This window comes from Plecotus auritus (assembly GCF_963455305.1).
Source record: "Plecotus auritus genome assembly, chromosome: 4".
In the NCBI taxonomy this organism is placed as follows: domain Eukaryota; kingdom Metazoa; phylum Chordata; class Mammalia; order Chiroptera; family Vespertilionidae; genus Plecotus; species Plecotus auritus.
Window position 1 is genome coordinate 158,192,453 of NC_137775.1, and position 26,735 is coordinate 158,219,187.

At 34.4% G+C, this 26,735-nt stretch overlaps 1 protein-coding gene across 1 annotated transcript in view; it reads right to left on the bottom strand.

Annotated features, from left to right (window-relative positions):
• SEMA3D (semaphorin 3D) overlaps positions 1-26,735 on the bottom strand; it is a 198,202-nt gene that overhangs the window by 21,292 nt on the left and 150,175 nt on the right. The window contains exons 9-14 of the mRNA XM_080667041.1: positions 17,541-17,655; positions 16,211-16,280; positions 13,221-13,365; positions 4,270-4,492; positions 2,201-2,289; positions 136-177 (exon numbers count right to left, since the gene is read on the bottom strand). Of these exons, the coding sequence (XP_080523167.1) occupies positions 136-177; positions 2,201-2,289; positions 4,270-4,492; positions 13,221-13,365; positions 16,211-16,280; positions 17,541-17,655 (684 nt within the window). The remainder of the gene's footprint in view (positions 1-135; positions 178-2,200; positions 2,290-4,269; positions 4,493-13,220; positions 13,366-16,210; positions 16,281-17,540; positions 17,656-26,735) is intronic.

Here is a 26,735-nt window from a genome sequence, read left to right on the forward strand (position 1 = left end):
AAACACATAATCGAAAGTTTTTTCTATTATTTATAATTTAGCTTTCAATTTCAATGAATTTTCTCTAAAAATAAACTTTAGTTCAATCATCCTGTTGCTTTGTGGTTACTTTTTACACAAAAGTTAAGAAAATACCTGTTTCAAAGACAACTCCATGTTCAAGATGATTGATGAGTGCTGAAAAAGAAATCAAATATTAAATGATCATTAAGAATCTTTTATAGTAGCCAGTAAGTTGTTTTATCTTGTACCAAAGATCAATGAAGTAAACTTCAAGGCTCTGTTATATAGGGAAGGAAAGGATCTTAATGTTTGCTACTTCCTCCCAATGGGTAGTAATTCTACCTTTAAATTTTTTTTTTCGAAACAGTTATTTTAAAGCATTTTATTAAAGAATAATCACTTAGCTGTATGAGAAACACTACATTGAAAATCATTCCCAGGGACCCAAAAGGTTTTTCCTTCTTCTGCTTATCTTAACTGCTTCCATGTAATTCAAACTAGTGTTGACAAGAACATCTCCATAATTATTTATTACCTTTTTCTGCTCTTACTTAGATCAGTAGTTGAAAAACTTGTGTTCAAGTAGCAGAGTTCTGAAGAGTTATAGTGCTCCTTGTGGATGACCACATTCTTTATGGAACTCTGCAAAATGCTGATGCACATGATACCTTGATATAACTAGGGCCAGTTTTGTAGAAAAGATGGATGCAGTACAAAATCAGACGCCTGAACACAAAAAGCTTCCAAACTAAAAAAGGTGAAATGTTTTAAATATTTTCATCTATCTATTTATCTAAATTCATTTATTTCTCACCAGTCAATATTTACTAATTGAAAAAACAATAGCAAATGTAAAAAGTTTACGAAAGCATATAAATAAAAAACTTTAAAGCAAGAAAGTCCTAGCCAATAACTTCTTGTTATGTATTTTATAAAACAGGTTCATTATTTAATCTTTTTGTTGTTGTTATTTAATTTTAACAGTGCAATCCAAATAGTTTTCTTGACCACGGACAGCCACTGAAGGAAACTTATTCTAATGTACCTATCTATGTTTGGGGCTTTATTTTTGGTTTCTGGATTCACATTTCATATTTGGCATAGATTTTGTTTTTGGTAGATGCCAGATAGCAGGTCTTTTTTTCTTGTTAATTCCTTGACCACTATTATCTTCACAATGTAAACAGGATTCTGTAGAACCCAGCATGTTATTTAACTTGAGCTCCTCACAGTGGAAGGCTCTACTCTCTTTTATTTATTTTTTTATTCTATGTATTTAATAGAATAGAGGAAGGGAGAGGGATAGAGAGTTAGAAACATCGATGAGAGAGAAACATTGATCAGCTGCCTCCTGCACACCTTCTACTGGGGATATGCCCGCAACCAAGGTACATGCCCTTGACTGGAATTGAACCTGGGACCTTTCAGTCCACAGGCTGATGCTCTATCCACTGAGCCAAACCAGTTAGGGCTCTACTCTCTTTTAGGGCAAAAATGTTTACACAGAAACATCCATTTCAATAAAACGTTTCAACAAAAAATGTTATAAAAGGCTTAGCATATTTTTAAAAGCTCTTCTAAGAAATGTAATTTTATTTCTAATGTTATTTTCAGGAAATAATTCTATATTGAATTTCATTAAGGATCTACAAAGAATGCCACAACTCAAATTTACTGTGAAAAGTCAAAGACATTCCCAAAATCTAGAGAGCTATTATTTTAGGTATACTAACTCTTTTGGTGGGCAAGGGGGATTTAACATATGTGAAAACTAACTTTCATGCAACCTTTTTTTTTTAATGTCCTTTCAGAAAAGCAAAGGCACATGAGAATACTCTTCCAGTTCTCTCAAATCCAAATGAGGAAATTTTGAAAAATAAAATTGATAAAGTAGAAAAGCATCTGGATAGTAAAAAAGATATAGGCTTTCATCCACTGTGGCAATCTGTCTGGCCATAGGCTCAGAGAATGCAGTAATGAGGGGCAACCCAGGAGCCCCAAATTCAGTGGTATTCTACAGGGGAAGGTGAGTCCTATTCTTAACTGTTTTAAACGTTTTTTGCCATAGCTTAAGGAGAAGGAAAAGAAAGAAGTTGTTTGCAAGCAATTCTCCTGGAAAAGTGATGATGTTAAAACACCCTATATCAAAGCCCACTCAGTTTCATCTCTTTTCCCCAAACTCTGGATGGAGTCTTACCTTGAATATCTGCAACTCTTCCAGTACTACCTCTTCCATATTCCACTTCTCCTTTGAAATGCTAACAACTTTTAGGACCGTTCCAATGTCTGAAAAAAAAAAAATACATTACCCATAATCCTGCTATTTCTCTTTCAAAGTTCAGTTGTAAGCATATTCCTAGCAACCTTCAGATAACACCCTAATTTTTCTTTAAATACCTTTCAAGAAATCAGATTAAATAAAGCATACAAGAAATAAAGCTTAATGTATATGATTCTCCCTTCCCAAAACATTATAGCTTTTATCTCATAAAACACATCTTTATAAAGAAAATATTAAAAAACATATGTTTGAAAGAGAAATTATTGACATTATCTACATGGAGGAAACAGTAGCTCACTTATCAAATGTATTTTATACACATAAACATTATTAGTGGGCTAGAAATTAAAGTTTTGTTTAGAATTATTTTAGTTAAATTTAAGACTATTAAAAGGTTAATAATGTAAACCAAAAATCAACATTTTTGAAAAGATGCCTTAAGTAGGAATCTTACGTTGCAGTTCTGTAAGGGGACACGCCATTACAGAAAGACAATCTAAGGAACATTTTAGAAGAAAAGAATCCCATTTGCAAATTAACTTATACAAAATAGATGCTTTTAAAGTTCTAAGCACTGGGGTTAGAGGGTATTACATGTATGGTAATAATCCTGTTTGCACAAATTAGTCTAGATTATTTTCTCTGTTTTTAAATAACTCTGGAATCTTTAAAAATATTAAATATAAAATTTCCAAATGTCATGATTGAAAATCTATCTTAGCATCCCTATAATGTAATCAGTAAAAGTTAGGTAGTACCACCTAGTGGCAGAGTGGCATTTATGACACAGAAATGTTCAAAACCTAGGAATGAGCTTGGGTAGGCAGTAGAAACTAAGTGACAAACTCATCAGAATTAGTGACACCTAATTATTTCAAGTTTTGATGTTTCAGTAGCAGTCTCCGTGGCATTGGGAACATCACTATTTTCCTTGGCCTTGGGATTACCACTGCAACACAATTAGGTTTGACTGGTTTCTGGAGAGCAATTGGAGTCTGCTACACACAGGATTCCTAGTAAATCCAACTTCTGTAGAACCAATAGATTTTTAGGATAAAAGTATTCTAAAGTTGTTCTGTACTTCTATTTCCTACTCCAATAAAAAGTTCATTGCTTGGAAACCCATTCATTTCTACCATTATGTAATGCTTGATCCATTATATTACACTAGAGGCCCGGTGTACGAAATTCGTTTATGGGGGGGGGGGGGCATGTCCCTCAGCCCAGCCTGCACCCTCTCCAATCTGGGACCACTGCTTGTTTAATTTTAGTCATTCAACAAATAGATACTGAGAACCTACTCCACAGCTGGCACATTGCAGTCCTAATATACAAATATATTTTAAAATCCCAAATAAATACTAAAGGATGCTGAAAGACATTTAGGATTGTCAATTAAGAGCATGTGTTATGCAATTTTTAAAAATATATATTTTATTGATTTCAGAAAGGATGGGAGAGGGAGAGAGAGAGAGAAACATCAATGATGAGAGAGAATCATTGATCAGCTGCCTCCTGCACACCCCTACTGGGGTCAAGCCTGCAACCTGGGCATGTGCCCTTGACCAGAATTGAACTGGGACCCTTCAGTTCGCAGGCCAATGCTCTATCCACTGAGCAAAACCAGCTAGGGCATGTTATGACTTTTAAGAAATACCAACTAATGAGTGACCACCTGGAAAGAGATGCATCTATCTTGGTCTGCAGATTTCCCCAGCAAGGTAATCTCCAAACTCCCTAGGTATTTAAAACGCAAGAGAAGAACTAATAAGAAAAGAGGTAGGGGTGAGTGTGGAGAGGAGTAAGTGGTAATCTTCCTATAAATAAAGATTGAGGCATTTGAACACAACAAAAAATTACTGACTAGATATTAACTAATAAGTACTCATTTTGGTTTTGATCAATAAATAATTTTGAATTTTTGTTTTATTTGTGTAATAATGAAAAATGCCTTGGAAGGAAAGCATAATCTTGTTCTAGGGTACCTGTTCCAAGAAACATTACATCATACTGGCCATCTTCTGCCACCACGTGATCCACCACAATCTGCGTCAGTCGGTAATCCACATTGATTCGCTTGAATGTTGGTCCTCCTGCAACTGGATATACTGACTTATACATCACAGGGTGCCGCTTGATGAAACTGATGACGTCATCCGGAAAATCTCGGGTGGATTTGATCAGTGGGTCATAGGTTTTGCTTGGACACTGAAAAAAAATGAGGGGAGTATTGTTCATGCACCTGAGACATTTCTACTTTATTCTAATACAAAGGCTTACCACTGAAAATATTAAAGGAATGGTGAACAGGATCAAGGTAGAATCACTTGTACTTAGAAATAATGCAGTTTACCTCAGTTATATCTAAATCCAATCTTCTCTCACAAAAATATTATAAATTATACCTATTTACCTTTATTTTCTAAAGTTTCCACAGCAAGCTTTGTTCCTATAAAAATGTTTATTTCTTGTAAAAATACATGAAATTTGAGTCAAATAATTTTTAAGAAAGTAATCAGCAAACATGGGAATATGAAAGCCATTATTTTCCATTTCTTTTAATTAATTTACGATTTCATTTTTAAATTCAAACCATACTTATAACTGGTGTGAAAATTAATACCGTGAACAACTCAACAGCTCTTCCCCTAAAGGATCTGTGGAACTTTCTCATCTCTGTCTAAAATTGCCTGAGTGCCTTTTAGTGTCCACCAATTCAATAGTTAGCATATCCTGCCCCCTGGTGGAAAAGTGAAACATTCATACTAGCAGAAATTAAAAGATTTGCTATCTTTATCCAAACAGGAATAATTACTTTATAATTACTTTTTAAGTACATATCTCCACTCCTGCTTTCTACATTTTATGATTGCAGTATATTGTAATTTAGTAAGTTACTGCGGAATAATTCCGTTACCACATTTGAATTCTTACTGAGCTAAGGCATTCTTTTAGAATGGCAAACTTTGGCTACTAGTACATGACACAGACATAGAGAAGAAAATGAGTGACATTGAGGAAAACTTTTAAGAGTATCACATGATATCACTCATCTAGGGGAAATAATGAACAACATAAACTGATGAACAAAAACAGACCTAGAGACAGGGAAGCATCTATCAGACTGTCAAACCTCAGAGGGAAGGTAGGGGAGGGTGGGGGTAAGGGGGAGAGATCAACCAAAGGACTTGTATGCATGCATATAAGCCTAACCAGTGGTCACAGACAACAGGGGTTGGAAGCATGTGTGGGGAGGGGTTTGGGATGGGAATGGGGGGATGAGGACAAATATGTGATACCTTAATCAATAAAGCAATTAAAAATAAAATAAAATATTTACTGTTTTAAAAAAAAAGAATGTGCTGCTTTTTCCATATTTTAGTTTTTTTACAAATTGGGAATAATTTCCACTGAACTGAACCATTTATATTAGGCATTAAGTAGAACCCCGTCAAAAGCCCAAAATATATCATACTTCTTAATCAAAGCATCAAAAGGTTCATCCTCAGGGAACTAAAGATACTGAGATAGCTTTAAAGTCACAATATATGACCCTGGCCCAATATTATACCAATGGATCACTAAGTTAGAAAAATATCACAAAGTTGTACAAAAATAAATCTGTTAATGATTTTTAAAATTAATTTGAAAATATCTTTATCTTTCACACACACACACACACAAACCCTTGTATAAATGGTCTCAATAAACTGATGTTTTCTTGGTATCCATTTATGTGTCCCAGGTCTGCACCAAAGAGAATAGAAATATCCTAGAATATTAGTCATTTGGTTATTACTTAGCATAGTCTTAACTGCATGTTGGTCTAAAGATCTAAGTTTGTGGCTGCAGTCACTGCTTCTAGCACTTAGCCTTCAGCTAAATGCAATGTCAACTCTATAATGGAAGGAACACCATATTAAATAGATTAAGCTGTAACTCAGAATGGATATGGAGCTCAAGTGATTCAAAGCTCTTGCCCAATTAGAAGCTGCCTGTTTGAGGCTCAGTTAAAGGCAATTTATAGTGGGCTTATAGCTTACAATGCCTGAGGTACAATCTGGTTGGTCTATCATTAAATCAAAGCAAAAGCAAAATTTTGCCTGCATATTTTTGAAACAGCCTTCCAACTTCAGAAAAAAAATCTCTTTGGATTTTGCAGCTATAGTTATGCAGTAGCCAAAATTTCAAAAGAAATAATATGATGATATTGATGCCACAGTTTTTTGGTATCACATTTTCAAATAATTCAAGTTTTTAATATGAAAAAGTATAGATGGATGAAGATATGAACATTTAACGATGAAACAAATATGACATTTTTCCTCATTGCTCACCACTGACAAAAAGGTTTTAGTGTAATAAAATCTAGAAAAAAGAAGTAAAGAAGGGAAACCTGGTTTCGATTGACCACTATAAAATGATCTTTGAAAATGCATGTATTTTTTTTTTTTTATGGCAGCTTTTCCTCATGGCATGCTGCCAGTGTTTGTATAAGATCTTTTTCCTCCAGGTTGCTCCGTGCGATCTCGCAGGTCCACGTCCCCACTGTGCTTTTACAAATGAAAGTGATTTGGTAGAGTTGCTCCCTAAGGTTTAAGATAGTACAGTTTGAACCAAATACTGTTATTATAGTACATTAAAAACCAGAGGAATTTCTCCTTTGATATCATATAGCTGTGGAGCACACAGATCTAAAAATAGCTTGAGATGCCAAGCAAAGGATGCAGGTAAGAGTGAAATAGGAAAGAGAAACTCCATAGAGGAAAAAGAGAGTGTGGGAAAATGGTCCATCTAAAGCCAATGAGCATATTCAACTATTTTCCTTTAGAAAATCCTATAAAGTTTTCCTATTGCGGCTTTACATTCCAGGTATGAAAAATCAAGTGGATTTTTCTCTGTGTGTATATACTTTTAAATTCTACGCATTAACATGGTCCATCTGAATATACTGTAGAGGTCCATTTATTCCTGCCTTCAGCTTTCTATCTTTGGCCTGACTTTCGCTAATTTAGCTCCTGTGACTGTACGAAATAAATCAAGGAGCTTATCTGTGTAAAATGAAAAGAGCAATTTACAAAAGTTCAGAATGCCATTATCTTGCTGGAAATAATACCGCAAAAAGTGTAGAAGAGGAAAAGAGACCTGCCTAGGCAAACCGTGAGATTAAAGGGTAAACCCAACAGCCGCAGGCCATGGTTCAGGGCCTATCTCTCATGGCTGGCGGCCACAGCTGGCTAGGTGTGATCATGTTATGCTTGGCAGATCTGTGTGTTTGTAGAGGGCCTTTAATAGTGCAGTGGGAAGCAATGGATAAGAGGAGAAAAATGGATTTTATCCAATGAGGGAACTTTGCCCCTTGGCCAGGCACCAGACAGATGTTACAAGTTTTCTCCCCCTAACGCTTCAGGCTATTCTCTGCAGGTTGCAGTTTCCTTTTAAACAAGTCAGAGGAATGACTAACGTGAGGGAAGAATTGGCACAAGGAAAAAACTAAACCAGGCTTTCATTTTAGCAAACTGGGAGAAGTAAACTACAATGCAAGAGAAGAATCTGATTTTTATTTATAAAGAAAAAAAAATGCAGATTTAATAGAGACCATCCTATTTCCAGCTTATTCATCTGAGAGTCAGTTTTTAACAGATATGGATAGGAAAGACCCTATATTCAATATCAGAGACAGAAAGGCCAGGGGTACAAATACAGAGAGAAATTTCTCTCTCTCTCTCTCTCTCTCTCTCTCTCTCTCTCTCAAATATATTTTTATTGATTTAAGAGAGGAAGGGCGAGGGAGAGAGAAAAATAGAAAAATCAGTGATGAGAGAGGATCATTGATCGGCTGTCTCCTGCACACCCCCTACTGGGGTTCGAGCCTGCAACCCAAGCATGTGCCCTTGACCAGAATTGAACCAGGGGCCCTTCAGTCCACAGGCTGATGCTCTATCCACTGAGCCAAACCAGCTAGGGCCCTCTCTCTTTTTTAAGGTTCCCTTTCCTTTAGAGGAATTGCAACATCAGAAAAAGGAAAACATTGTTTAACACAGTAAGTAGTCTGGAGACCCTCATTGTAAAAGTGTGTGTTGGCTCTATGGAAAAGAAAGTTAAAATCAATTGCCTCTCATCATTTCCTAGAAACTCAGCCTATATACACAGCTAAGGGAAATGAAAGTGATGTTTTGTCTTATATCCTCTTCAATATAATCAGTGTTAAGAATTTGGAATCAGGAGGCCCAGATTCTAGTCCTGCCTCTGATTCTCCCTTCTAGAATCAAAAACCTAAGAGGAATAGAATTAAAGATAGCCTCAGTAATTTTGAGAAGTGATGACAAAGTAAAAGTTTGTCATTAAGTGGAAGGCCATGCAGTGAACAAATGTTGAAAAGAAAATGAAACAGTGAATGTTTATATCATAGAGAGGCATCTAGGAGCCAGTGATGTATAAAATGAGACTTTCCTACAGTTCTCCAAAGATTTTACATTAATTGGGAAAGTTTTACTTAAAACAAAACAAAGGAAAGCAAACGACAAAATGTTAGCTATATTCTTCAGGTGCATAAATGAAAAGATAGCATGAGACACTGTCAGAAAATTCTTCCATATTTTTCAGTCCCTGTTGGTAAAATTATCACAGTCTACCATTCCACAAGTTGAAAGGAAGTTTAGGAAACTATTTTTAAATTACTTATTTTTTCTTTAGTCAGGGACACCTATGCTTGCAAGTCAATCTTCAAACATCTCTTAGCTAGAATATAATCAAGAAAACCCTTATTTAATGGGGCCAGTCTAGGTTACAACTCAGATCTAATTTAGGGGCTTAATGAAGACTGAAAATTCTGAGAATCATCAGGTCCTTAAGAACATGTCATTGTGCAAAAGCCAACTATTTTAGGAGTGTTGGGAGAGAAAACTGAACACCCAAAGAGTTTTGGAACTTGTGGATTCCACGGTCATGCCAACCCCAGCCATTTCCGGGGCAAGTGGGAATTCCTCAGCAATCATTCTAGTTCTAGGTTAAGCACCATTACTGATATCCAGTCTGTTATTGACATTAGATATCATTATTCTGTGATGCAATCCCTCCAGGATTTGCTTTGTTGAAGCAAAAGTCATAAACCGGTTTCAGTTAAGGCAATGATGAATTGACATGTTAAAGTAAAAAAGAATGCCTTTCTAGAACATGTGGATATGCCAGTGCCCAGAGTTGGTCCATAGTAGCATATTTGGTATGATGAACTTTCCAGTGGAACTGGAATCAAACTTTGTGATTTTCCAATGTCTTTTACAGTGTTAGAAAGTCTAATAATGTGGTGGGAAATGGGACTGTTACACATACCTACATCCACATCTTGAGTTTGGAAGATTTTATCTCATAGCAGAGGGACAATAAGGGCCTTACTGTAAAGGGAGGAGAGTGTCTCTCCTTTACCTTTGATTTTCTCTCGAGAAAAACCCATGTGAAGAATTGTACTTCTTGTTTAGTGAAGATTTGAAATGTTACACAAAGGGAGATATTTCATTATTTTAATTAGGTGGCAGCTGAAAAAAGTCACTTAAGATTGTTTTTGCAGTGGGTCAGTTAAAGTAAATAGCTAATTGATTATGTAAATATGAATTTAAAAAGTATTTTTAATTTTTCTAGATATATGAATTCCTAAAATAGATTTGGTGAGGGGAAATGTTTATACAGGGGCTGTTTGAGATTTAACAATTCTTACTCAAGTTTTTTCCAGGATATTTTGATATTGTTTTCTTCTTTTCTTACTAAAAAGACAAAGTTTTTCTGGGTTTAAATTATTAGTGGGAACTATAATGTGCTATCATTCACCAATGTACACAAAGTAAAATTAATTAAATCAAGTTGCATAATTAAAAGATAGTACTTATAGCTATCTCACTTTGCTCCCTAACAAAATGGAACCTCAGTTAAGAAATTCATATGTATTTAATCTTTAAAAATAAAGTTTAAAAGTTTAACAGTAAAAGTAATAACTGTTTTGGGGGAAATGGACTTTGTTATTTTTACAAAATTAGAGTTTTATACATTGTCAAAAACTGGCACAATAATTCGAAAAACAGTGAAACATATTTTTTTAATATCTGAATTTCCAAAACAAGTACTTTCTACATTTTGGCTATTGTGAATAGTGTGGCGAGGAATAAGGGAGTGCTGATCTCTCTTCAAGATCCTGATTTCAATTGTTTTGAATAAAAATACCCAGAAGTGGATTGCTGGATCACATAATTTTATTCCTAAGTTTTTGAGGAATCTTCATACTGAATGTGGGAAACAGCCTAAATGTTCACTGATGTATGACTAGATAAAGGCACACACAATGTGATAGATTTATACATATTCAGCCTTAAAAAGGAAGGAAGATCCTGCAATATATGACAGCAGAGATGAACCTGGGACACCATGATAAGTTCAATAAGTCAGTCACAGAATGACAAATATTGCATGATCCCACCCATGTAAGTTATCTAAAGTAGTCAAACTCATGGAAGCAAAGAATAGAGTTGTGATTCCTCCCCTCCGCCCCAGGACCAGGGGAGGGAATAAAATGGAAACTTATTAATCAATGGGCATAAAATTTCAGTTATGTAAGATGAATAAGCTATAGAGACCTACTGCACAACAATGTGCCTGTAGATAATAATACTGTGTTTTGCACTTCAAAATCTGTTAAGAAGGTAGATTTCACATTAAATGTTCTTACCACTACTACAAAATTTTAACTACTTTCTTCTCACCTTTTTAATAAGAGACTGGTTTAAGAACTGAAACTCACATTTAAGTAAACATTAAATACTTCGCATTTATGCATACATCCTAAAAATTCCTTATCAAAACAGAATAAAATTACAGAGTATATATAATAAATCAAATATAAAAAAAAGAAATCTGCTTTAAAAAATTTTACCCAAATAATGCATTATCTAGTGTCCTGTTATTTTTCTCATGATCCCAGTTTGATATCCATATCTGACCTGTACTATTCATTGTATGGCACATCATTCCATATTTCATGTCACTTGGAGCTTCTCATTACCAAGACTCCCAGCACATTAATGCTTTACAAAGTCCATCAGAACAAAATATAGTTTGTTCAAACATGCTATTTGGACACCAGAGGGCGGAAGAATCCCTTGAAGTGAAGGGATTCTGTAAATATATCCTGTGCATCGGTATGTTTCCAGGCTTATTAATGAACACTGTAGGGTAGTGCTATCATTGCAAGGCTAGGAGTTTAGGTTTGCCTTGTCACAGGAACTACATAATTATGTCAGAACTAAAAAAATAAAGTAGCTATGGCACCCTGAAAGTTGTAGTGTTTATTTACCCGAGTGGTAATGTCAACAGAAGTCACTCTTGGGAGAACAAGCTACAACTCAACTTTGACAGTAAAATGGATGCAGAAAATGTAAAAGCAAAGGTGGTTTGTAATAATCTATTTAAAATTTTTAACTTGAGCAGAAAGTGGTTTTCAGGAAAGATCCTGTCATTTCATAGAAAGCATATTATTCAGCAATATTTTTATTAAAATGTGATATGTTCCCCTAATTACAAGTGCAATAAGGAATAAATAAAAGGAATGGCAAGTGCAAAAAATTGGCTTCAAAACTTCATGATTATTTGTGCAGAGAACAGACCATTTCTCCCTGGAGAAACAATGCAAAGTTTTGTTTGGTTGTTTGCCTCTATCGTTTTGAAGGTGGAATGGCATGGAGATCACAGCATTTGATTTGAAGTTCTGTAGATCTAAGTTGAATCACAGTCTCATCACTTCATAAACTATGAGACTATGAGCATGAGGTGACCCTCATTGAACTTTTTCTTATCCATAAAATATCTACATCATGTTGTTGTAAAGATGTACTTATCACTGTGTCTGGATCATGAGGCATGTTTAATTATGGTTTTTTACTAAATTTTTAGACCTGGAGATTTGTAGAAAATAAAAAGATTCATAGTTTTACTTAAACAAAAATTCAGTAGAATTAGACAGGTTAGGTCAACAAATTTTCTCAGAGATTCTGATGATTATTTTAGATCTCTTGGTAGGAATATTCATACTAAATCCAAAATGACAAAAAATGCCATTTTTATTTATATCAGTTCAATATAATATTGAATATTCAATATATATTGAATTAGAACAATATAATATTGGTTCAATAACCAATCCTTAAATATTTAAATCACAAATTGTTTTAATCACATCAACAGTAAAACAGAAGCCTTCTATTTATAATGCACATACTGATTTTAAACTGCAATGGTTTTTTTAGACAAATGCATAAACTCTAAAACACATTTCTTGTTTCATCTATATTTTAAACACGATTTATAGTATTTGAATGGAATTTTGGCCCCAGGATTCTCTAGGCCCTTTCCTATCTAACCTATGCATATTATTCCAAGGAGTGGCATTTTAAAAAAGATCAATGCATAACAAGAAAGGAGATAATTTGAATTAACCTTCTTAATTGATGAAGTTGTTTAAGTGGGGACTCTAGCTACATATATGTAGTACTTTAATTGGGGAGTAAATACTTAATTGGCATTTCCTTCTAATTTAGAATATTTGTCATTCTAGATACTCAATCATTTTGATGATTCTGCAGACTCATTGAGTCTGTGTAAGTGCTATAAGTACCATGTAAGTACTATATAAGTGCTATATTCTCAGCATAGTCTGCACTTTAAGATTACGTCCATTTTTTCCTATATTACTCACAATTTTTACTCAGAAGAAAAAGGTTAAATTCCAGTAAAGGATGGAAATGTTAAAACATCATGTAAATAAAAAATAGTTATTTAAAAAAACAACAACACAGTACTTATTGCTGTGGTGAAGGATGTAGTTTATTACAATAGATTTAAAAAGAGACAATGGGCTTAAGAAAGTGACTTCATTATTAAGTTGAATACATACAGTGCCAGGTCGGGGATAAGGAATTCTTCCATCATACTGCACCCAGCGATGGTCTGCACTTTCCTTATGAGCATATGGGCCATTAAAAACCGCTCTGATGTCAGCCATGCTATACACACAAACAGCAGAGCCTTTGAAGATGGAGCTGAAAGAAAGCAACATGACTCAATCCTTCACAGTTTCCTTCATTGGACACTCATTGAGCACAAATATGAGAGGTGCTGCAGACAAGATGTAGGTATGATCTCAAGGAGTTTATAGCCTGAAAGAAGTGTATGAACAGTTATATCAAGGGTAATTGCAGTAATCTAAGCAGCACACAGATAGGGACCCAATACTGGGCTGTCTGGTAAGTTTTCAGGGAGTAGGTGGCATCTCAACCAACAATGGATAAATAAGAATTTCCTAGAAAAACTGGAAGATAGAAAGAAATATGTAGAAAAGAGTATTATATTTATCCACATGCTCTTAAATTTTTTTTGAGGTTATTTCAGCATAATGCCCTCTAAAGAATTTAAAATAAAAAGGTGAATTATTTACATTTTTTTAAAAAAAGGAATAATCTAGACATGTAGTTAATAATTATGTGTCTGTTTTCTTAAATTGAGTGAATGATCATACATACTGGCTATTTCATGTTTAATGTTTAATTAATTTAAATATGTTGAAACTGGGTCAAATGGGAGATTCATTTTTAATTTTTTGAGGAAACTCCATACTGTTTTCCACAGTGGACACAGTGAGTAGGGGGAGTGAGGGCATGTGCTGAGAGGGGGAGGGAGCAGGAACAAGCGGGAAGAGGTCAATGGGGGAAAATGGATTCATATGTAATACTTTAAACAGTAAAGAATTAAAAAAATATGTTGAAACAATCTTTTTTGCTCCTTCTTGTATTTGAGTTTACATGTGAATCTTATCTGATGCTTAAAATTAAACTTAATTACACAGAGTTGGAGCACATGTAATTAAGGGGTAGAAAAGCTCCATGGAAATTTGACAGTTTTGCCAACTAATGATGAAAACTGTTAACACAGCCATCAGATGTTCTGTTTTTGATTTATTTCTGGAAACTAAAGTACATTTTCTCTGAGTCTAAAACTTTCAATGATTCCTGTTCTAAAATACAAGATCACCCTTTATGATGGAAGAGACATATCATCTCAGCACTACGCAAATGAGCTAAGGACTCTCTTAGCAGGAAGAACTCATTCATTAATATTCTTGGAATGACATTAATGGGAAACATTGGGAGCTGACAGTGAACAGGCATCTGGGAGAAAACTAGCTGCTAAGAAGAGAGATGTTCCCATAAAAATCACATGACCAGCCTATGATATCTTAAAGGGATGATGCATCATGCTTAATGCCATTGCTATTATTCCAGATTAATTACATCTTCTCATTGGACAAAGGCTGTGACGTGCATCCTAATATGACCACGGTCTTCAGGGTGGCATTAAAAATAAGGTAATAAAGTGCACCAAGAACAAAGAGCTACCTTGTAACTTCACACCCTGGGTGGGCAGAACCTTGGTAGGAGGAAAAGAGAACTATCTTGGGGCTACACCACCCTGGCACATATCTATGTATGCCTTGTGTGTGGAACACACAGCGACTTCAAGGGCAGTTCTGTGAATGAAGAGATGCCAAGAGCCTAGGGCTGAGATACTTAACTTGAGTAACTACAGGCACTTGCTCTTCTTGCACCTTGTAGTTCAGACGTAAACTAGCAGAAAAATGGAGGAGAAAACAGTAGCTCCTTAGGATATCGCTTTTATTCTAACATTTAAATGTTCACATGTTCTATCTTATAATGAACCAACAAGTGTGTTTTCTGGTATATTCTGAACCAATAGTACATTTTAGTTTATACATAAGGTATAATGTATATGTAAATGAGGATAATGCCACAGAAATGAAATTATCATTTGCCTGCAAAATATTTTAAAGATTTAATCAAAAGGAGGCCGGAAGACCATTTTTCTAGTACCCATAGCAATACTGCCAATTTCTCCAATAATAATATCAATATACATTGATAAAAATTGATAGTGGAGCTGTGGAAAAAATGCAAAGTATTTCAAATACTATACTGTAAGCAGTAATATATGGTATACTTTGAACATGGCCCAATGTAAGTTACTGAATTAAATACAATTAATACTCCATAAGATAAAGTAGTGTCCATATACTCTTTAAGAAAGCTTCATGAGTGCAAGGAAAACTTTAAGGAAGTCACAAGATTCAATGACAAGTACCGAACGGTAGTATGCATAAAGAAAAAAATAATACAGGATAACAATTAGGAAATGATCTTTAGTTCTAGTCCCATTTTTACTACTAATTGGCTCCTCTTTTTATGTTAAGTATACAAACTCCCTTTGCCTATATTCGTAGAGCAGTGATGGTATGGTGATAATGGCAGCCAAACTCCCAGCTTCCCAGGGTAATGAGGAGGTGCAAGTAAGACAGCATGTGATGACATTTTAAAAGAGTGTCCCATCTCCTGATTACAGCTTAGCCACACAACTGAGACATGTAGTTCTTTAGTGTTACTACCTCTATGTCACATAACTTGATATGTTTATTATGATTAGTATATGCATATGTCTTTGTACCCAGTCATTTTAGTCTGAGAATTTAGCTCACAGATATACCTGCTCATAGAGAAGTGGCATATGCACAAGTTTAGTCACTGAGGCATTATGTGTACTAGAAAAGGTCTGAAAACAGTGGAACTATCTATGTAAAGGGGACTATTGAAATAAACTGTGACAAATACATAGAGGACACTCTACTGGGGTAAAAAGAACAAAGAGACACTGTATGTATTGACATTAAAAGATTTATAGGAAACACTAGGTGAAAAGGAAAATGAAAAAAAAAAGTATATTTTTTTCACACAAAAGGAAGGGACCAAACATATAACTGTATTTTCTTACTTATATGTAACAATTCTCTAGAAGAATTACAAGCATTTTTTAACTCACCTGGTTGTGGTAAAGACTCCATATACTACAGGGTTTCTTTCATCTCTTGTGGGGAGTAAGTAAATATCTTCTATTAACGGGAAAAAAAATAATGATTCACTATATTTTTAGTTTTTGAGTTAACATGTTTGCTTTTTTTATTTAATAATACAATATTTCTGAAACTCTAAACAGTATATAAAATAAAGGTAACAGTGAAAGTCATTACATTACTACATTAGAAAGTAAGGGTAAAAGACTGGTTTTCTTACTAGCTATGTGACATGGAATAAGACATTTAACCTCTTAGGTGTTCACTTCCATCACCTATAAATGGAATGGTTTGCTTGATAATTTCCATCACTATTCACAATTAGGAGTATGTGATTTCACATAGAAATTAAAAACATAGGCTATTTTTATCCACCACTGTAAAAAGTGTTGTCCTGTAATTACGTCAACTTATTAGTGACTGAGTTACCTATTTGGTAAATGTATGAAAATAGCTGCACAAGTTAACTCCTGTGTGGTATTGCTTGTCTAATTACTTGTGCAGCATTGATACTAAAGTATGCGTAAAAATATTTTTAAAAGATTATTTAAGATGTGAGCATAATTATAGTTAACATTAGAGATCATCCATGAATACTGAATATATGCTTTAATACTATAAAATACAATCCTGACAAAGTCATCAATGATACAACCTTTTGTATATTGCCAACAAAGACAAATTCAAGAAGATAAAAGCTAATAATACTAAATTTATATGAAACTGAAAAAGTTCCTTCTTGTATTAGCTTTGAGAGGAGTAAAGAGGGGGGATGGCAGAAAGAAGCTGTCTAATGCTTCTCTGAGTATTATTATTATTATTTAAATTTTTAAAATTTTACCTTTATTGTTGAAAGTATTACAGATGTTCCCCTCCCCCCTCTTTTAAAAAAAATTAGTATTTTTATTAACAAGTTGGGAGGGCCAGAGTTCACCAAATCTATGCTCTCCAGCAGGGGGCATCCACAGAATAAGGAACCCAAGGTCTTTCTACCTGTATACAGAGTGGCTCCTTCCAAAGTGAAAGACTACATGGGTAATGCATGGATGGGCATTGTTCTCTCAGAGCTACAGTGTCTCTTGCTGTAGTTTTGTTTCCCTCTTAACTTTGAGGAAGAATTGTTTCATTACAGACCTAGAGCACATCTGTATTCTTTATGTGTGAAAATTTAGTAAGAACTACTCCTTCAAGTTGTACTGGGCTATATAATCAGGCAGTTGGGGCTAAAATAAAATAAATTGCTGAAATAATTAGGCAATAAGACTTTTTTTTTTTAAGAAAAAATGAAACGTGACTTACGGAGCTCATCAAAATGAGTATCTGCCCCATCACTTCCAGGAATTGAGCAAATCAATCTGGCCTTAAGAAAAGTTGTCCACTTGTTTATCAGGCTGCGTTGTCCTCCTACATCATTCTGACAAAAAAAAAAAAAAGAAAAGAAATAAAGATACAGATTTACCATTATGAGTCAATCACCAACTGAAAATGGTGGTGATGACAGGAGGTGTCTATTAATGTCATTGCTTATAAAGACAGAGAGCCTACATATTCCAATCTTTGAACTTTCAAATGAGGGAAAAGAGAAGAGGTCAGTGCAGGTGGGGGAAGGTACATATGTAATACTTTCAACAATAAAAATTTAAAATAAGTAAATAAATAAAAACTAAGAAAAAAGAAAAGACAGTTTTGACCCCCAACATTAAATGCTTTTCTCATGGTTAAATTAATTCAATGTAAGCAGCATACCTCCACTGAATGAGTACATGCGTGTAAGGCACAAGTAAATAAGGCAGGCTTGGAATCAACTCCCATCTCTGCCAATTCTTGCTCAATGACCTACTAAAAACTGTTTTCTCATAGATAAAATTGAATTAATGCTTTGAGATAGGGTTATTTTGATGACTAAATGACAAATGTGTGAAGTGTTCAAATATATTAAACTTGTATAAATGCTAGCACTGACTTGTATATTAAGTATATGATTTAGGTCAATATTTGCATCTTTAGAAATATGCTTTGGTATAGACTTAAAAAATATTTTCCAAACTTACTGCCCTACTAATTAAACTCCAAGGCAACATAAACATATACATATTAAAGCAATCTTGATTTTCCATATTTTATTTTACTCTGTATTATTTCATTAAAATGTTTTTTTAAGCATTTAAATCAATTAAATGGAATAAACAGGCATGTGTGTATTACATGTCATTGAGGCAGTGCCAACTCCTAGTGGCTCTACGACTGAGTGATATCTACAACATCCTGTCCGCAGCAGCCCTGCCCAGCTCCTGTAGACTCGTGCCTATGGCTTCTCTTATAGAGTTAATCCACCCCCCATTTGGTCTTCCTCTTTTCCTGCTGCCTTCTATTTCCCCCAGTATTGTCTTTACTAAAGAACTCTGCCTTCTCATGATGAGCCCAACATAGGACAATGCTGTAGGACCCACTTGTTCGTCTTTCTGGCAGTTCAGGCTATCAGTAGAGCTCTCCTCCAACACCATATTTCAAATGAAGTTTTTTTGGTTTTGTTTTTGTTCTTTTTTCTATTAGCCTTAAAATTGACCCTTGTCTGATACCTTTGCCTATAGGAAACTATTTTTGATCTGAATTTTGTCCTGTCCACAATGCAGGTTATACATCAGGATAATCAAATGCTGAGGCACTCCCATTTCTTTTAGAGCATCCCATAGTTTCTCGTGATTCACACAGTCAAAGGCTTTACTGTAGTCTATAATGCATAGACTAATCTTCTTCTTCCGAAATTCTTTGCAGCACTTCATATCTAAAAAATGCTTACAGTTAGAGTACCCCTTCCTTTTCTGAATCCATCTTGAACAGCTGGAATTTCTTGTGCCATGTAAGGTAGAAGTTTTTGTTGCATCACCTTAAGGGTCACTTTACTTGTGTAGGAATTACAGTAATGGTCCTAACAGTTACTACTAGTAGACTCCTTGGCATCTCTTTTCTTCAAAATGGGGATATGTATTGAATATTTCCAGTTCCTAGGCCATTGCTTTGTTTTCCACATTTCTGGACATTTTCTAGTTAGGATTTTGACAAAGTGGCTTGAAATAATTGTATCAGTATCCCATCTAACCCTGATGATTTACTTCTTCCCAATATTTTCAGAGAGGTTTTCACTTCTCTTTCTAGAATTACAGGTTCTTCCTCATAAAAATCTTCTTCAGAGGTATAAGTCATCCTTTGTCTCTTCTGTATGGATTTTCAGTACACCTTCTATCTTCCCTTTATTTTCTCCTGGTCTGGTAATGCACTTTCTTGTGGGCATTTAGCACTCCCAGTTTAGGTTTGATTTTATTTTTCATTTCTTGAATCTTTTGGGAGAGAGCTCTTATTTTTATTTTGTTTTCTTCTATCTCTTGCATTGACTACTGTAATAGTTCTCTTCATCTCTTCATGATAGTAATTGAAAAACTGTGTTCAGAATTCTAAGACTGCTTATGTCACTTTTCACTCTTGCCTGACTTTAATAATTTTTAGTGTTTCTTCTGTCATTCAACCAAATACAGTTAAACTATGGAATAATTCACCATAAAAAGATAGACTTACTATTTCCAATTTAATATGTCCTTATGAACACCAAATTAATATGAATTTTGTTTGACTCAACTAGATCTGCTATGCTTATGATAAATAAAATGAGACTGTTTCACAGTTTAAATATATTAAGCACTTAATTTTCATCTCCAAAAATTACTTTTGGGACCACTATTTCCATTAATGCATTTGCCTTTAAATATAAACTCTATTAAAAGTTTTATCCTTCATGTAATCTACGATCTGTAAAGTTAATACAAACTTCACTGTCAAATTTCTAGGCTGCACATTTAGGAATTGCCTTCTCAATGTTTCTTTCATCTTTGAAAGTTAAATTAAATTACAGAAAAGCATCTAAATGAATACTTCAAACAGGAGAATTGAAATACAAATAGCTGCTATTCTTTAAGAAAATGGGAGGAGGAGGCAGAGATCCCTTTTAGTGTTAACATGGATAATACAAAGATGCGATTTTTGAGATGATATAATGACAGTTACAAAGCAAATCTCAAAAACCTCTTAGATTTGGGGGAAATCTAAGAAGGCAATTAAGATCCAGAGGACTGGAGACCCTAGTTATCTTTATAGCTTTAGCACCTAACACCATGACACCCAGAGTTAATCACATTTTATGTCCCTCTGAACAACAGAATTATTTTCAGCAATAGCTCTGCATAATTATTACTTAACAATTAAATTTTATTGAATTGTCCTTTAGGGTTATAACGAATAATTTAAAAATGATAATTTTTAAATTTAAAGATGACCAAGTGAAATAAAATATTTCACTCATGAACTAAAATTCGTACTTAACAAACAAGATATCACACCTCACAGACTGCTCTGTCTCACTGTTTTAAAATTTGAATAATTCCAAGTTATTAGGAACTTGCTTTTAGAACATGTGTGCAGCTGAGTTTATGTGTGGTGGAGGCTGACTATACAGATATGTGTACATATACATAATAGAAACATGATGGTAAGCACGGCAGCTATTTAGATCTTGGACAAACAAAACTTTTTTATGGCAGTTGTATTTTGACCCCGCTACTGTTTAGAATGGCTGACACGTGGTGATAACAAAAAGAAAAATAACATCTAGTTGGTTTTCTAATAATTTTTAATTCTCACCAGAAAATGTACTTTTTTATTCCTTTTACCCAACATCTACTCCAGATATGTCACTAACACCCTGCTTGCCAGGTGTTTAATAAATATGCTTTATAATTAGTGACTAAAAATACAAGATAAAATTGCTGAAAGTCTTTAGGAAAGTATAGAGAAAACTATAGATAAATGCCAATGAATTTGAATCTCCTTTGAATCTTATTTTTAGTGGGAAATTGAGGACAGGCTTCATTGAAGAATTAGATTTAATACTGTCTTTAAAATGATAGGTAGGTTCAGACATGCAGAGATCAATTCAGGAAATAGTCTAAGTGCTGGAAACTAGGGGGAAAGGACAATAGGTGGAATGATTCATAACATATATGGAGAACCAGGACAAGTTTGGTTTTGATGACGAATGGGATACATTGAAATAGTGGAGGACATGTTATAAAAGTAAATTGGGATAAGATCAAAGAAGGTCTTAATACCAGAAAAAGCATCCATATGTTATTTAGTACACAATGAATTACTAAAAGATTTGGTAATTAGCAGAGAAGTAAAATAAGAGTTTTTTTTAAAGAAAATAAATACAAAATATGTTGTATATAATAACTTTCTCAAAATGTGTATAATTGCTCTTAAAATTATATTTTGTATAAGGTGTTTCTATTAATTATCATTGCTCAATAATAAAAATAATCTCTGTGTCAGCTAGCTATTGGATGATGTCATATGTCTGCAGATGTGAAGGCAGATTTATCTAGATATGATTGTTATTGTTAATGCTAATATCCTCAGGTCATTTAATAAATATAAATCCAGATGTTAACATAAATGAGGAAATATTGATGCTTCCTCCTAATGTAACGAATCGTGTGTCAATGTATAGCAGTATTTCAGTGAGAAAATATATTATCTGGAATTATTAAAAAGGAAATATATTTTAAATGATTTTAAAAATACAAGGTAAGTTATCTCTTCATCTTTGACATGACCCTTAATTTATAACATTTTATATTCACACACCAAGCCTTTATGTATTTTTTTTTTTTAGCAGAGCCTTAGGTGTACTAAGCAGAGCTCTAGTTAAAACCTTCCTATTTTAATGTATTCTTCTTACATACTTAGATATTTATTAAATTTTCATTGCCTAATTGTATATTTTAAGAGAATCAACAATGAGTACCAAAAATAGTGTTGATTCAATTTACATATAAGGAAAAATATAACTATTATGAATACAATTCCAGGAACTATGTTTGGCTTACTGCTTTACCACAGCACAGAGTGGTTGCTCAAATTATTTTGCTAAATGAATAGATAGCTTGAATATTTGTTTGAGGACATTCCTTTAAAAGGTGTACACATCACTACTTAATCATAAAAGGGAGCAGTCACATTCTTCCTTTTAGTAGATAAAAGTGACAATAAAGGCCATTTTATTAGATAAAAATGACAATAAAGGTCCATTTTCAAATACTGCCCCTCTTTCTAACTGTAATTATCATCCATATTTAAGACAGACCACGAAAAAAATGCTAACTATTTTACTAGCTCTAAATTTGTTGGGCAGAGAAGGAATTTATACCATACTTGCATAGTTTTTACCCTGACAAATGGAAATTGCAATCCTTTAAACAAAAGAATCTTCAAATATCCTTGCCTACCCATCAAGCCGCATTCCCTGGCCCCCGGGAATAAAAAGATTTTTAAAAATCCAGGTCAAAGATGAAAGCCACCTGCTGTCAGCAAGGAAACAAGTATAGTTTCTGGGATAATAGCTCTCAGCAATGGATTATAAGCATTTAATGACTGGATAGTAACTCTTACAGACATCCAGAAGCATGACCTGGGTGGCAAAGTTCAATTCACAAGGAGTTGTATTTCTCCTGCAGGGAAGTGTCAGTGGCTGACTTTGTTGACCAGCTTTCAGTCCCTGGATTTGTTTGCAAATCCACACAATCCTCCTTGAGAACTTTAAGCCCACAAGAGGGCTGAAAGGGAGGCAACCACTTTTGTATTAAAGTGTCACCTCCTTGCTTATTTTTGTGAAGTTCTAAAGAACACAACCTCTCACTAACACAATAGATTTATTATTAAGATGTCAGAATCAGCAGCTTTTAGTCACCCTTCACTCCTACACGTCTCCACTCTATTTATCACAGCTTCTTTGTGGTCTGATTGCCAAAGCCTTGACATCCTCTACACAAAGATGCAGATGAAAGTAACAAAGAAATTAAGTGTAAACAAGCCCAACCACATGGGTTCAGTCTGGGTGGTGAGTGCAGAGGGTCCTTGTTTTCTTATTCTCTATAGCTTTTTATATGCTTGCAATATATATATATATATATATATATATATATATATATATATATATATATTTAAATTTTAAAGTGATTAATATAAAAGATAAGAAAAAATTAAAAATGAAACAAAACACAATCTACAATCTTTTAGCAACCATAAAATATAGTATTTCATTTGATTGGGTGATGGCTGCATGTTATGAAATACTATGATCTTGTAATCATAGTAACTGTTAAAGGGTAGAGTAGTCATGAGGCAGGTTGCTAGTGATTCCATTTTCCTTCCACTGTCCCAGCAAATGCACGTCCCTATAAATCTTACATAGCCATGTAGAGTAGCTACAAGCTGTCACACATGAACTCTTATTGAGTGTGTCTTTTGACCTTAGGGTCACTATGCTGGGTTCATCTGTTAAACACGATTTTGTCTATGTGTCCTATCCTCTTTGAGGATCTCTCAGCACTTTATAAATATTGTCATTTTCACCAGCATATTGTGAAACAGAAGCTTGGGAAAAATGTAGTGATTGACTATCAGCTCCAATGCTCTTAAATCCTGATGATTTTATAAATCAGTGAAATTTCCAAGATATTTGTGGACATGTATTCTATTAGAATATGGATGTGTATTCAGAAATTTGTAACCATACTGATGAATTTCAGTTGAAGGATACCAGGCTTTTCTAATCAATAAACATTGGAGAAAGACATACATTAAGCACTTAAAAAAAAAAATGGTTTGATCCTAGAGTCGGAGATTATAAATTCTCCTTTGCTTAAAGTTTAGTTCTTTTGCCTAATGCTGCTCTTTTGCATCTTTGTGCAGGAATGTCCTGAAACACTTTGAAAACCATACTCTAAGCATGTTTTGTGCACCTTCTCACCAGTATAACCCATCAATAACATTTAATCTCAGAGATTTTAACTTGAACTAACTCTGCCCACCTTCTTTTGAAGTGTGACCTAAATACTAGAGTAATCTAAACCAATTAAATTGTGTTTGTTTTCATAACTGAAAAAGACACAGTGAGGCAAACACACAGTTGACTCTTTTTAAAATTCAACAAATAAGATTAGGGCGATTTAATACTCTTGTGTTTTCAATGTTATATTTCACTACATCATTCATATGCTTATCTGATATGCCACTTATAATAAAAGCTGTACTTGGCTGGTCTTAAATAGTGTTGTGTTGAGATATGCCTTCAAATTGCCTCAAGTCCCAGTTGCACCAGGAAATATTGGAGATATGATCAATCGACTGACATGTCAGAGCAATTGTCCAATTTACTTTTCTCTGTGCTGCCTCAATCTTCACTGAGTTTTTTTCTAGAGATATATTTTATAATCTTTGTAAAATTAATATGGATGGTCTAGATGGTGTGTATAAGTAATAGTAATAATAATACAGGATGGCCTATTTAGAAGCTTGAAATTATGATCATGTGTGAGAGAAATATTAAGTAAAACCTGGAATGAAATCTCAAGAGCCTCTTTAGAAGGGCATTCCATATACTATACTAAAATAGATGGTTATACTGAGAGGAAGAACTTAAATCAAGATATTTTAATATGTTTATTGAACTAATGAAAAATAGTGAATTACACCCACTGAATCAAATCGCAATTGAAAATGTTGCATTTTCCTTTTCAGCCTATGAGTCTTCTTTGCAATATGCTATAACAGTATCATGTCACTGTTTCATTGAAATGCCAAAAAAAGTTCTGACTATTAAAATATAAAAGCAAAAAAATGTGTATATATATATAGTCTTCTACTTCGTCTTCTAATAATCTTGAAATACCTTAATAGAAAAAAAAACACACAACTATACAAACTTAGACATCACAGACAAAGGAGAGGAGAAGAAAAAGCACGCAAAAAACTTGTATGGCAGGTATTAAATGCAGTAGTTTTCAAAGCAATCAACTCTGTGGAGGCTCTCAAGGCAAAATATAATTTTCCCTTAAAAAGAACTCCAGTGTTTAGAGATGACTGTTTTTGATTTGTCATTGGAGAGTTGAAATAGAGAACATGTTTTTCAAACTACTTCAACAACTTGTAAAAATTAGAAATGTAGGATTTGGATAATATACAATATTTAAAAAAATCCCATTTCTAAGATTTAACAGATTAAAATGAGGTAAATCTAGACATATTCTGCAGTCTTTTTCAGGTAAGATGAGAGTTCATTAAATAATAAAAAGCTAGAGCCAGCCCCATAAACCCTCGCCTAGGAATTTCTGACAGGAAAACAGATGGTAGTGGAGCAAAAGCACATCTGTAACTCGTGGGCTCTAAATCTCTCATTTAGGTTGTAAGTGACATGCTGAGCGTAAGCAAAAAACCACAACCTGGCGGAGATCAATAAATACGGAAAGTGTCATCGGCCTAAAAACACAAATCTTCAAAGGTAGCAATTGTCCAAATAGGACCATATATCAAAATAGACAATGCAAGGGGAATTGAGGCAAAGGGCTATTAATTAGCCCCCCTTAGGCAAGTTATGTGAGGGGCCATCCAAACTGAATTCCTGGCATGGACAAAGGAAATACTGCAGAACAAAAAAGAGAACTGGCATAACCTACAGCTGGAATCCGGTGTGGGCTAGCACAAGTAAGCTAATGGACAATGCTTCCAAAAATGAACAGAATCCAAAAATAATGCAAAACAGCCTTGTGGCGGAAAGTTGTAAGCAAACCTCACTGAAGTGACTGGAATTTCCACACATTAACTTACAGGGTGGTTCTTCAAGGGACACATACACACACACACACACACACACACACAGCAATGAACATCACATAGCAGAAATAATAGTATCTAAAAGGACTAACTTACAAAGTAAATAGAGAAATTTTTTCAGTGGGTTTATTTCATGTTGTTTCACCTGTAGGTTCAGTCAGCATTTCTTACCTTACCAAGCAGATCTGTGTAATTTACCACCTGTGAGAGCAGTCCAGTATAAGGTGCCCCATTTAGTGCTTGAAAATATCGGTTGTTCTACAGAATCAACAAATCACAGAGCCTGGCAAGGACTTTATAAATCATTCTAGACTAAGTCCCTTATCCTATATAATAAAAGCATAATATGCAAATCGACCAAGTGGCCGAACAGCGGAACGACCACCCTGGACCACGCTATGACACCCACTGGTGCCAGGCCAGCCAAGGCGGGTGCGATGCAATTGGTCAGGGGCCCTGCCTCCCACTGTGAGGGAAGCCTGGGTCCCAGGTGCTGGAAGGAAGCCGGTGCTGGCAGCCAGGGGAAAGAAGGCCCACTCTTGCATGAATTTCGTGCACTGGGCCTCTAGTTTTAAATATGAAACAACTAAAAAGGTAGTTTGACTGGAAAGTATTGACACAACTGAAAGATAATTCATAAGTAAATGTGTTCTGCCATGTGCAATGATAAGCATATTGGATTTGAAAGAGATTCTGTGGATGATGAAAGTACTTTTTCTCCTGAGACTGTCATTGATCAACATACCCTATGAAATTATCTTCCAAGTCAGC